The sequence below is a fragment of the Saccopteryx bilineata genome, chromosome 3, assembly GCF_036850765.1.
Source record: "Saccopteryx bilineata isolate mSacBil1 chromosome 3, mSacBil1_pri_phased_curated, whole genome shotgun sequence".
NCBI lineage: Eukaryota > Metazoa > Chordata > Mammalia > Chiroptera > Emballonuridae > Saccopteryx > Saccopteryx bilineata.
Genome location: NC_089492.1, coordinates 165,622,594 through 165,634,763, shown reverse-complemented (window position 1 = coordinate 165,634,763; position 12,170 = coordinate 165,622,594). Strand labels below are relative to the sequence as shown.

Genomic DNA, 12,170 nt, shown 5'->3' with positions numbered 1-12,170 from the left:
CACAAAATTGGAAATAAATAATAGAAGTTCCCATTTTGTTGAACTCATATTACATGGTGGACTCTCAGCTAGGAATGTTATTTCATTAACTCATTGAATCCTTGCCCCATTTAATAGTTGGAAGGCAAAGCTGAGAGGTTTCTCAGATTTAAACTTGGTTCTGCTTAATTTCAGAGCCCATGTCTTCTCCCGTGTGCCATAGTCATAGAACATCATGAAGGAGCCATGCAAACTCCTTTAGTCTGGATTGCAGTGCTAAACACAGGTGATAGCGAATTCCAAACTGCCCTCTTGATGTTCCACTTATCTGTCAGACCTCACCCTTACTGGACTATCACCCCTGAGACAGAGGAATTCCAAGAAGCTGGCAAGCCCCCCCAAGGAGGAGCATTCTGGACATACCAGAACTTTTGCCTCAGTATCCCCTCAGGCTCTCCCAAACACTATATAACTCGCCCCTAGTCTGTAACCAGTGCTCTTCTCCCCAAGAGAAGTGCCCAGCAGGGTTCCTTTCTTCCTTTCAATAAAGCCTGTTTGTCTGGTCTTTCAGACTCCCATGGATTCCAACAGGTAGCGAACACACTGTAAAACTGTGCAGAATTTCCCTGCAATGAGGATGTCTTAAAGGTCACGCAGGAATGCCAGTGAACTCTTGACTTTGTCTACTGGCTTGTCTCCATCCCACAGTGGCTGCATTTCTAACAACACCCAGCCCGGCAACCAGCCAGATGAGGCACTCTCTCTCTTTGTGCTTTCCTGTTTTCATTCTGAATTTAAATCAGGGTCAAGAAAGGGAGAAGAAAATGAGCCAGAAAATACAAAACTAATACTTGGTAGAGTCCTCATATTTTAAAAATTAATTTATAGGCAATGTCAGGTAATCTGAGTAAAGTCATTTTATCAACAAGCGGCTGTAAGATTTAAAAATTGACATCCATCAATGTAAATCAGGTGTCAGGAGCCCCAGGAAATGATCTTTAGGGACAAGGGCTGATGGGCAGAGTGTAAATAGTTGATTAGCTGTGTCCTTTCTTTCTCACAAAACCTAAACTATTTCTACATCACACTGAGTGGTAATGGTATGTTGATAGTAACAGGCAGGAAGAGGCTATTCAGGTTTATGGTTAGCCTACTTTAAATACTTAGCTTTCTCCCTGTCAATACTAGGAAACTGTACTCACTTCAGGGCTGTACTGCTGGCTCGGGAGTCCAGGGAGTACTTCTGTCTGCACAGACATAGGCAGAACAGCGTTTTCCCCATCTCTTCACATGCCCCATTTCTGCCATGGTCCTGCAAACAGGAGCACCCAGGGGTTTGCTACTTTTATACGGGGAAGACCTGGCCTGATTCAAGACTCTTTTTGTTTCAGCTCTTTGTCAAGGGCGCGTGGTGAGAGTGCCTGCTGGGAGCCTGGTGCGGGTAGTGGGCACTGAGCTTGTCATCCCCTGCAACGTCAGCGATTACGACGGTCCCAGTGAGCAAAACTTTGACTGGAGCTTCTCGTCTTTGGGGAGCAGCTTTGTGGAGCTCGCCAGCACCTGGGAGGTGGGCTTCCCAGCCCAGCTGTACCGGGAGCGCCTGCAGAAGGGTGAGATCCTGTTAAGGCGAACTGCCAATGACGCCGTGGAGCTTCTCATAAAGAATGTCCAGCCCTCAGACCAAGGCCACTACAAGTGTTCGACTCCCAGCACAGATGCCACCGTCCAGGGCAACTATGAGGATACAGTGCAGGTGAAAGGTACGTCCTCATGGGGGGTTCGCCATGCCAGGGGTCAGCTTTTCCTCTGCCACTTGGCTGTGGGTGACTTTATCAAGAGACTGAACTCCTCTAAGACCCTGCTTTCTCCTCTAACGGAGTAATAGCATCTTACCTGATAAAAGGCAGAGGATGGGCCAGGTGGCCTCTGAGGGTCCTTTCTCTTCATTGTGATTCTGAGCCATCCCCTGGCTGGAGGGGTGGAGGCAGCAGGGTGTGGGGGTAGGGAGCCCAGCTCTGAGCCAGGTGGCCTGCACTCAGTGAACCCAGTTACTGGCTCTACCACTTGACAGCTATGTGGCCATGGGCCCGTTACATCAGCTTCCTCTTCTGTAACAGTGTCTTTCTTAAAGGCAGTAAGGACAAGGGAGTTAGCAGGCGTAGAACTTCAGAACAGTGCCATTGTGAGCATTCAGTGAAGGTTTGCAATGAGAAGGTGACAGTTGTGATGATAATGATTGGCTTTATGGGAACAATAGATACTTCAAAGCTCATGTCTTTGTGTGTGCCCTTAAATACCTATTAGCCTTGTGTAGGTTATATACAGCAAAATATTGATGTGGTCACTGCAAGCTTATTGGTTTGGCCATGCAAGTTATAACACCTTATATATCAGCAATGTTTCTGTTTTGTTTTTCCCATTTTCCAAGTCCTGTTAGATTTACTCACACATTCAATTTTCTGAATTCAGTGAAGATAGGGCAGGATAGTTCCTTAATTTACACATGAGGAAATGGAAGAACAGAAGCTAATTACTTTCTTAGAATCACAAGGCTAATTAGCAAATGAGCAAGAACAAACAATTTTCATTTGGGACTAACCAAATAGATATTGTTGTTCTTTTTATTACTTAATTATGCATTTATTTGTACCCTGCCTGACTTGTTCAAAAAGAAGTGCTGTCGGGTAGGAGTGTATTTAAGTCAAGAACATAGAAGATGCTCATGATGCCACGTAAAGAGGGGGTTGATTCCCATAGTAATGATTTGTAGAAGCCTACTGTATCTCAGATGGTGTTCCCTCATTTGACTCATGAGGGGATAAAACAACCCTGTCCATTATGTAGGTATTAAAACATCGAATCTACCTCTCCCATTACCTCTTCCTTATTCATATAGAAAATGCTAAGAATGTTTTTTAGGGGGAAAAAAAAGTCCCATAAGACATCCTTGCATTGCAGTTAAATGCTGTGTTGCTTTTGTCATCAGCACACATACGCTACACCTCTATTAGGTCAGATGCACCCTTGTTTCTCCTTATAATGGAATGCAGATGGATAGTCCATGGAAGAGGCTGGTTGGCTGTCCAGATGGAGCCTCTGGCGGGCTGCCATACATGGTCCAGGATCTGTCTGGCCTTCAGCTTCGTGGGTATTGAAACTTCATCTGTGCCCTGAGGGATCACTGGCCTTGGGGATGAATGTATTAGCTGAAACCACAGACTGATATATATACTAGAAGGTCATATTCATGTTGTAGTAGAGCTGGGTCTTTCTGCATATGTGTTTCTGTTTTCTTGAGTAGTCCCTCTTACCAAATTAATTTCTGAGTGTGGAATGTGGCCGGGGGTGGGGGTGGGGGGGTGCACCAAAGAGACAATGAATTGTGTTCCGGCATCCTCCTTACCCAGCTCAGAGACAAGCCTGAGAGATCGTCCCTGCCCCTTTCTGGTCACCTCCCTATCACTTCCCTTCCAGAAGAGTCCTCACTGAAGTTCCCTGGTGTCTGGCCCTCTTTTTCTAGACTTTGTAGGAAAACCCTGCCCTACTCCAGCTGGCCCAAGGAAAGCAAAGAGCTGAGGCTTCCTTCCATTTCCTTGACGGGTTCCCAGGCCACAGGACCTCTACTCGCTCTCGTTGCTCTTGGGGTTTGCTGGTTGCAGGGCGCAGGCAGCTGGTGCTGAGATTCTCTCTGCGGATCCTGCTGCTGTGACTCTCGGAGATCCTACAGGTTCCCTATTCCAGCCTCAGGTCTGAACAAAGGAGTGTTTGACAGCCAGGGCCGGTGGTTTCATTGTGGTCTCTAAGTGCCAGCAGTGTCCTGGGCACTTTCCCGTGTAACTTTGGTGAACTCCCAGTCAGCTCCCTGAGATAGGTCCTCTTGTCGTCCCATTTCAGAGATGAGGAAACTGAGGTACAGAGGGGTAAAGGGTGGCTTAAGTGTGGCAGAAGCCCATCCCCAAGGCCCAACAAAACTCTAAAAGGGAGTTTTCACCCATACGCCAGTTCTACCAAAAGGTTTCATTAGGCCTTCTTCTTTTTTCTTCGTTTCAGTTGAAATTATAGATGAATCAAAATGGGAAAATGTGCCCATCTGGGCATTAAAACAGGGAAGGGGAGGAGGAAGTTGTCCAGAAAGGTGGCTGGTGCCTGGTGGGGGAGGGGTTTAGTTGCTCTACTAATGCTCTGTCCCCCCTCCCCCCTCCAGTGCTGGCCGATGCCCTGCATGTGTCTGCCAGCCCGCTGTCCTCCTTGGGCCTGGGCCTGGGCCTGCATCTGGGCGAGCCCTTTGAGCTGCGCTGCATGGCTGCCACTGCGTCCCCCCTGCACACGCACCTGGCGCTGCTGTGGGAACTACGGCGCAGCGCCAGCCGGCACAGCGTCCTCGCGCTGACGCACAAGGGCCGGCTGCGCCCAGGCCCCGGCTACGAACAGCGCTCCCACAGTGGGGATGTACGCCTGGACACCGTGGGGAGCGACGGCTACCGCCTGGCCGTGTCCCGGGCCCTTGCCACTGACCAGGGCACCTACAGGTGCATCGTCAGTGAGTGGATCGAAGAGCAGGGCAGCTGGCAGGAAATCCAAGAAAAAGCCGTGGATGTGGCCACCGTGGTGATCCAGCCAACAGGTGAGCTTCTGGAAGTGGGATGTTTTAGACTTTATCTTATTTTCTGATCAATGATGGTGTCAGAACCACACGGGAGCCTCATCACTTTCTGACAAGATTTCTTCTTCTCCTGTGAGGCCTGGTGTGAGGTGAGGGGGTGGTGATCATTGGGAGTATGCATTTGTTCTGTGCTTCATGCTTGTAGTTTTGCTTTGCAGCCACTTTCCATCAGGGCCCATCCCCACGGGAAGCTACAGGTTACCCATGACACAAAGTGTTCTGACTGGAAGACAAGGCCCTTTCGGAGCCGTGGCCAGGTGGCCAGAGGGGCTCTGGGGTGGAGTGCCGCACTTGGCTCCCGTGGCGTTGTCTTATTTGGTGTTTCCTGAATGTCCAGACCTGCCCCTCCCCACGGCTGCTGGGGACATGTGTCCAGCTCACCTCAAACCCGCTCTGACCCACTGGGCCTACCCCTCAGGTCCCTCAGATACTCCGTCTCTTTCTAGGCAAGGAGCTCTCCAGGGCTGGCCTCATCTTATTTCCTGTAGGACACACTCCAAGGAGCATCCAGCCCTGTGGTCTCTGTGCAAGTTCTTCGTCCTGTCATTTGTGAACCAGCTTAAAAAACAAAATCAAAAAACCTCATGACTTTCTAATCCTACTAGAGAAATAGTTAAGAAAATATAAATAGATTTTAGAAAGCCCATAAAAATGACAGAAAGTAATAAAGTAAGCAGCAGTAAAGAAGCTACCAGATGATTGGCTGTGTCCTGGGCCCCGGGCTGGGAGCTACCGGAGAAGCATTCCCAGGCGCCAGGGAGCGCACGGGCTTGACCGCAACCATCTCCGCAGGATGTTGTTGCCGTGGATGGATGAGTGCACTTGGCTTTCTGGGAGTCTGGCATCTTCAGATTTCAGAGTGCTTTGCTGCTCTAGCCGCTGCCTCCTGTTTTGTAAACCGGGAAGACCTTGGCCAGACTCACTTCTGAGTATAAATGTGAGTGTGTGGCAGCTCTGTTGCTCAAATGGGAAGAAAAGCAGGAAACAGTCCACACGGTAATATTTTTCCTCTGCAGACTGCATTGTCCTGAGCATTTCATTCTGTGTTGAGGCCACCACATGAGAGTTGGGATTGGTAAAAGCCAGGCTGAGGTACTTAGTGACTGGCTATCGAGGTGGTGGGAAGTGCTCTTGCCAAGGAGAGGATCTGCCTGTCATGGCCAGTCTTGTTTCCACTGGCTGCAGAGATCACTTCCTGGATGGACTCAGGTCATTTCCTTTTTGGAAGTGTTCTGCCTGGAACCTGTCATAAGAAACCTCAGCTCTTCAGCTTGTATCCAAAGCTGTTTTAACGGGCAAAGGGGTTGAGAGTTTAAGATTTGCAGCAATTTTTCTTTTTATGCAGGATTTTCAATTGTAAAGGTATCTTTTAATTTCAGACAAGCCAAAGAACTCATAATGTCTAGTTAAAAGACTTGTGCACTCTGAACTATTAGGTAGGTGATAGCAGCTGGCTCTCACTTCAGCCTAAGGGTTGATAATCTTTTTGTGTCCTGAGCTTCTTTGACAATATTTTGAGGCTCACAGACCTTCCTCAGAATTGACATGTCTTAATGTTTTAATGCATAAAATACATAAGATGACAAAGGAAAACAATTATATTGAAGTAATTATCAAAAAATTTTTTTGTGCCCTGGCCGGTTGGCTCAGCAGTAGAGCGTCGGCCTAGCGTGCGGAGGACCCGGGTTCGATTCCCAGCCAGGGCACACAGGAGAAGCGCCCATTTGCTTCTCCACCCCTCCGCCGCGCTTTCCTCTCTGTCTCTCTCTTCCCCTCCCGCAGCCAAGGCTCCATTGGAGCAAAGATGGCCCGGGCGCTGGGGATGGCTCTGTGGCCTCTGCCTCGGGCGCTGGAGTGGCTCTGGTCGCAACATGGCAACGCCCAGGATGGGCAGAGCATCACCCCTTGGTGGGCAGAGCGTCGCCCCTGGTGGGCGTGCCGGGTAGATCCCGGTCAGGCGCATGCGGGAGTCTGTCTTGACTGTCTCTCCCTGTTTCCAGCTTCAGAAAAATGAAAAAAACAAAACAAAACAAAACAAAAAAAACAAACAAACAAATGTTTGTTTGTTTTTGTATTTTTCTGAAGCTGGAAACCGGGAGGCAGTCAGATAGACTCCCGCATGCGCCCAACTGGGATCCACCCAGCACGCCCACCAGGGGGCGATGCTCTGCCCCTCCGGGGCGTCGCTCTGTTGTGACCAGAGCCAGTCTAGCGCCTGGAGCAGAGGCCATGGAGCCATTCCCAGTGCCCGGGCCATCTTATGCTCCAATGGAGCCTTGGCTGCGGGAGGGGAAGAGAGAGACCGAAAGGAAGGAGAGGGGGAGGGGTGGAGAAGCAGATGGGTGCCTCTCCTGTGTGCCCTGGCTGGGAATCGAACCCGGGACTTCCGCACGCCAGGCCGACGCTCTACCACTGAGCCAACTGGCCAGGGCCAATTATCTAAATTTTTAAGACAAATTTGTTACATAACAATATTGTGCTTTATCAATGCATTAAATAATAAGATACAGTGGTAAGCCTAGCAGCCACTGGAATTTCTAAGTATCGATGGACGTAGATGTTATTTTAAGATAGATGCAACAATTGTAATGTAATGTAAAAATATCTTTGACTTCTACTGGGACAAAAGCCCAGGGACAGATAACACTGCACTTGTTTGTTGCTTAGTCTCATAATGAGAGGAGATGCTGTATTTCAGGTAGACTAGCAAAAATAAAAGCAATAGTTTTTTCATTCGTCATGGATTCTCTTTGTGGACCCATGTTAAGAACCAGCATACTAGAGTACAGTGACAAAACCTGCACTGTTCCTAGCTAGCTAGTTGGATATTTCTGCTGCATTGCTGTGATAAGCAGCACAAAGCTCCTTAAATGGTGGGCTGTGTTAGCTTTGTGGCAGTATCCCCTGTCTTACCCCTGGTCTGGTTGATGCAGCTCTTGGTGTCTCTTATGGATTCAGTTAAATCTAGTAGGAGAAAGCCTGAACCCCCATACGCTTTGGCTCAGGCCCCCTCTTGAGTTATGAGTCCTTAGTACTTTAGTCTTCAGCCTGCTCTTTCTGTTATCCGCAAGTGACCTCTCCCCTCCACCTCACCCCAATCCAGAACTTATGGAAACAGTGGTTAATGATATGACAAGATACTTGGCTACACTCAGAGAAAATTGTAGAGAGAACTAGACAGTTGAAGAGACGTTTCTGCCACTACTTCTAACCCTAATGCTCTTTGCCTGTTCAGAAAGTCTGCAGTCCACTTCCTCACTCCCCCGCCGTCTCTAACTCCAGCAGCTGGTGGCCGGCACACAGGGACACTGGCAGTATTCTAGGGTACCTGACCACAGTCATTGTGCTTCAAGCTGCAGCACACACTCAGGCACCAGTTTCTGTGCTGACTCCTCTCAAAAGACATCCTCAGATTACTTTTGGCTCCTTTAAAAGGGTCAAGGAGGAGGAAGAATTTGAAGGGTATGTGGAGGTGAGAAATTTGACTTTTTAAAAGTCCGTTTTCTTATTACTATGCCTATCTCATTTTCTGTCTTCAGCAAGGTGGTTCTTGAACTTGGCCTGAAACACTCGTCTGAAATGTCAGGCTTTGGAAATATTCAGATGAAAGCAATATCGTCCAAAGGGCAGGCTTCCGGGCCGGTCTTTTCTTAGGTGGGCAATAGCCTGTGTGGCAGAGCTGCTGCAGACAGCGGTTGAGCTGAGAGGCTGGCTGGAGGCGCAGGCCAGTGCCTGCACGCGACCCCCTCTTCCCTCCGGGAGCTGTTGGCAGTATGTCATCCAAGCAGCTGCTCCCACAGCGTTACCACGAGTTGAATGTTTTTCTACTCTGATTACAGATGCTCAGCTTCTTTCTAAAAGCCCTCTAAATACAGCAAAATGTTTCGTGTAAGAGGCTGTGACAAGGGAACACAAAAAGCAAATCTGCCTCGAGACTGTAGCACCAAGTCCGTCAGCACTTCATCTAAATATAGTCTGCTTCTAATGAGAGAGGGCCATAGCATAACCTGAAGATCGGTGTATTTTTTTATTTATTTGTTTATTTTTTTAAGTAAGAGGAGGGGAGATAGACTCCTACATGTGCCCAACTGGGATCCATCATCTGGGCCAATGCTTGAACCAACCGAGCTATCCTCAGCGCCCGGGGCCACACACACCAGTCGAGCTACTGGCTGCAAGAGGGAAAGAGAGAAAGAAGGGGTAGAGAAGGGGGAAAGGGAGGAGGGGAGAAACAGATGGTCACTTCTCATTTGTGCCCTGACCAGAGATCAAACCTGGGATGTCCATAAGCCAGGCCAACACTCTCCACTGAACTACCAGCCAGGGCCCCAAAACCATTGTTTTGGTTAGAAAATATATGCTTTGCACTTAACTTTAGGTGGCATGTCTAATGGAATAAATGATGCTCGAGGTACATTGCATTTTGAAGACTTGACTCATAAGGCATAGGGTCTGGTTTCACCTTCCTGGTTCTTCTGTTTCCCCTCTTTCACCTAAAAGGTGATTTCAACCTCCCCTCCTCCAGGCTTTAACCCAAAGCCCAGTTGCCAACTAATATTTACCAGTCAGAACTGAGCTGTTCTTTCTCTATAAAATCACCCATGTTTTATCATGCACACAAAGAAAGTATAATTTTAGTTTTGTGATAGAGCAGACTTCTTTTCAAACAATAATGTACCAGTTAAGAGCAGAGTTCCTGGAGGCAGGCAGTCTGGATTTGAATTCTAACTCTGCCACCTATTAGCTGTGCGACCTTGGGCAAGTTACTTAACTTCTCTGTGCTTCAGTTTCCTTATCAGTAAAATGGAGGTAATAATAGAACCTACTTCATAGGGTTATTTTGAAATTAATATTTATAAAACACTCATATACACTTATATACACTTAATAATGCCAGGCAATGTTCTAAGTTTTTATGAACTAAAAGGAAACATGGTATGTTTCATGAGTTTATTTAATAAATATTTCTCAAGCATTTACAGCTGTACAATATGTACCAAGCCTTTTATGTACAATATGTACAAAGCTTTTTATCTTTAATGCCATAAATAAGAACATAAAAAGAGACGATCTAAAGGGGGGAGAGATGGGAGGGATAACCATTATCCAGATTATCAAGATATATTTGTTTTTAATTTTTAAGTTCTGCGAGTCACCGTGGGCAGGAATGTGTCTGTGGCTGAAGGAAAGGAACTGGACCTGACCTGCAACATCACAACAGATCGAGCAGATGACGCCCAGCCCGAGGTGACATGGTACTTCAGCAGGACTCCTGATAGCACGGCACCTGGCCCCCACATGTTGGCACGGCTGGACCGTGATTCCCTGATGTACAGCTCTCCTCACGTTGCTTTGAGTCATGTGGATGCACGCTCCTACCATTTACTGGTGCGAGATGTTAGCAAAGAAAATTCTGGCTACTATTTCTGCCATGTGGCACTCTGGACACCAGGGCACAACAGGAGCTGGCACAAGGTGGCAGAAGCCACATCTGCCCCAGCCGCTGTGGATGTAACCTGGCTAGGTGAGTGGTTGGAGGATGGCTCTTAGCTGCTCTGGCTAAATCCGTCCTCGGAGATATTGGGGGAATTCAGAGCCCTGTGTTTCACGTTGTTTTGGAATTCCTTGGTATCAGGACAAGCGTACTTTAGCCTGGATAGACCCCAAGCTGGGGGTAAAAGCCAAACTGGCTGAAATAGAATCTGGCAGGCAAGGGCAATGTTTAGATAATGTGGCCTCGGTTGTCTCAACACCCTCATTTGCGAGGATAGAGTTTCCTTTTGTTGTTGAGATTTGCAGGGTCCAGGCCTGCTGAATGGCTCTTTGAAATGGGTCACTGTGCAGGGGGACCGCTGTCATTCTTGCTTTCCCTTCCTAAACTCCTAGGTCCTCTCTGGCAGGAACTGGTGCTCTCTAAAGCCCAGTGCAGAAAGAGAGAGAGTTCCTGAGATTATTGGAACAGATTTTTTTTCACCAAATGCCCAGCATCCCCAAATGATTTCATTTGCAGGTCCCAGTGACGGGGCAGGCCCTCCTGCTTCCCCAGCTCTCCTGGTGGGCTCACCCAGGTACGATTCTCACTGGAGGAGCCGCACAGCTGTCAGCTGTTGATCACCTTGCCACCCATTCATAGCAACTTGTCATATATATGAAGATCATTTTCATGTCCTTTATTTTTTACCATTGTTCTCTCCCCACCTCTTATTGTCCTAAATGCTTGCCCTGTAAGACTGACTCTTCCTAGTTTTTGTTACTGTCTTGTTAGTAGCTGTAAGTAAACCTGGGCAGGATGGGTCGAGGGGAGTGTGCCTTACTCCCCACCTCCATTATCACAAAGATGGAGAAGGGCCTGCCAGTCAGACTCTTCCCTGTCCTGAGCTCGAGCTCTCTCCTGTCCCACAACTGTCCTGAGCTTTGTTGGAGGCTGTTGGCATGGCTCTGAGGATCAGAAGTAAAACATCCTTAAAGGCTGGGAAATCATTTCCTCCTTTGTCTGATGCGGAACATCCTCCCACTGTGAGTCCCACTCATACTCAGCTCCTCCTTGTCTCTGCGTTGAAATCTTCTCATGGGTTAATGGGTCTGCTTCTTCCTAATAAGTCTTTATTTGGCAAAGATGGGGAGTTGGCAAGTGAGGACAGAGGGGGCAGGGAGGAGATAAGTAATGAGAGTAAGCAGAAGGCTCATCCAATTCAGAGTGAGACTAAGCAGGGTGTTCGTCATCCCTGATAGCAGAGTGATTCTTTGATATCTGAAAAGTGAAAGGAACAGGGCTTATCTGGCCAGCTTTTATTCTTGCTGTCTCGGCCCCATGCAAGAGACTCGCTCTGAAGTACTGAACTGGAACAATGTTGGCCCAGCTAGAACTCTCTTTAGCAACCTTCAAAATAAAACAGATTTTGTCAGCACCACAAGAAGATTTTTCATTTCTGGAGCTGAATTTGTCTCCCAACGCAGATCCTCGGTGCATTGTGTGGTGCTGTCAGAACCCAGCACTGATTCCCCCACACACACACACTCAGAATCACAGTTCAAGCGTCTTTTTTAGAAAGTGCTGCCTACTCTCCAATTTGAGGGCCTCTTTGAAGTACTCATCCAGGCATACCCAGGAGGGTACAGGGACTGGCAGGGAACTGGAGGGGAGCTCTGGGAAGGAACTGGCTCTTTTAACTGGAAGGGATTTGTTGGGTCTGTGTTCTCCAAAGTGAGAAGAAGTAAAGAGACTAAATTGTAAGAAAAACTTCAATGATTATCCTGAGGATCTAGTTTGTTTCTCTGCAAAATGCCAGCTCCATTGTTGCAAAAGTCGTCATTGTGTTTTTCCCTGGGTGATGCCAAGCCAGAAGCACAGAACTCTACATCTTGCATGGTGCTTTGCACGTAGTGGGCACTTGGTAAACGTTGGCTGGATGGATAGATAAACCACCGGATGCATGGGCATTGTTGAAATATATGCATAGGAAACCAGGAATTGCAAAGAAAGCAACGATGTTCAACTCCAAGAATTCGGAGATATGTGCACCCGGGT

General features: G+C 47.9%; 1 protein-coding gene across 3 annotated transcripts in view; it reads left to right on the top strand.

Moving 5' to 3' along the window:
• Positions 1–12,170, top strand: part of PTGFRN (prostaglandin F2 receptor inhibitor) — a 78,631-nt gene that overhangs the window by 33,911 nt on the left and 32,550 nt on the right. For all 3 annotated transcript variants that reach the window (XM_066268186.1, XM_066268187.1, XM_066268185.1), the window contains 3 exons: positions 1,371–1,739; positions 4,184–4,603; positions 9,786–10,166. In XM_066268186.1, coding sequence (XP_066124283.1) covers positions 1,371–1,739; positions 4,184–4,603; positions 9,786–10,166 — 1,170 coding nt within the window. The remainder of the gene's footprint in view (positions 1–1,370; positions 1,740–4,183; positions 4,604–9,785; positions 10,167–12,170) is intronic.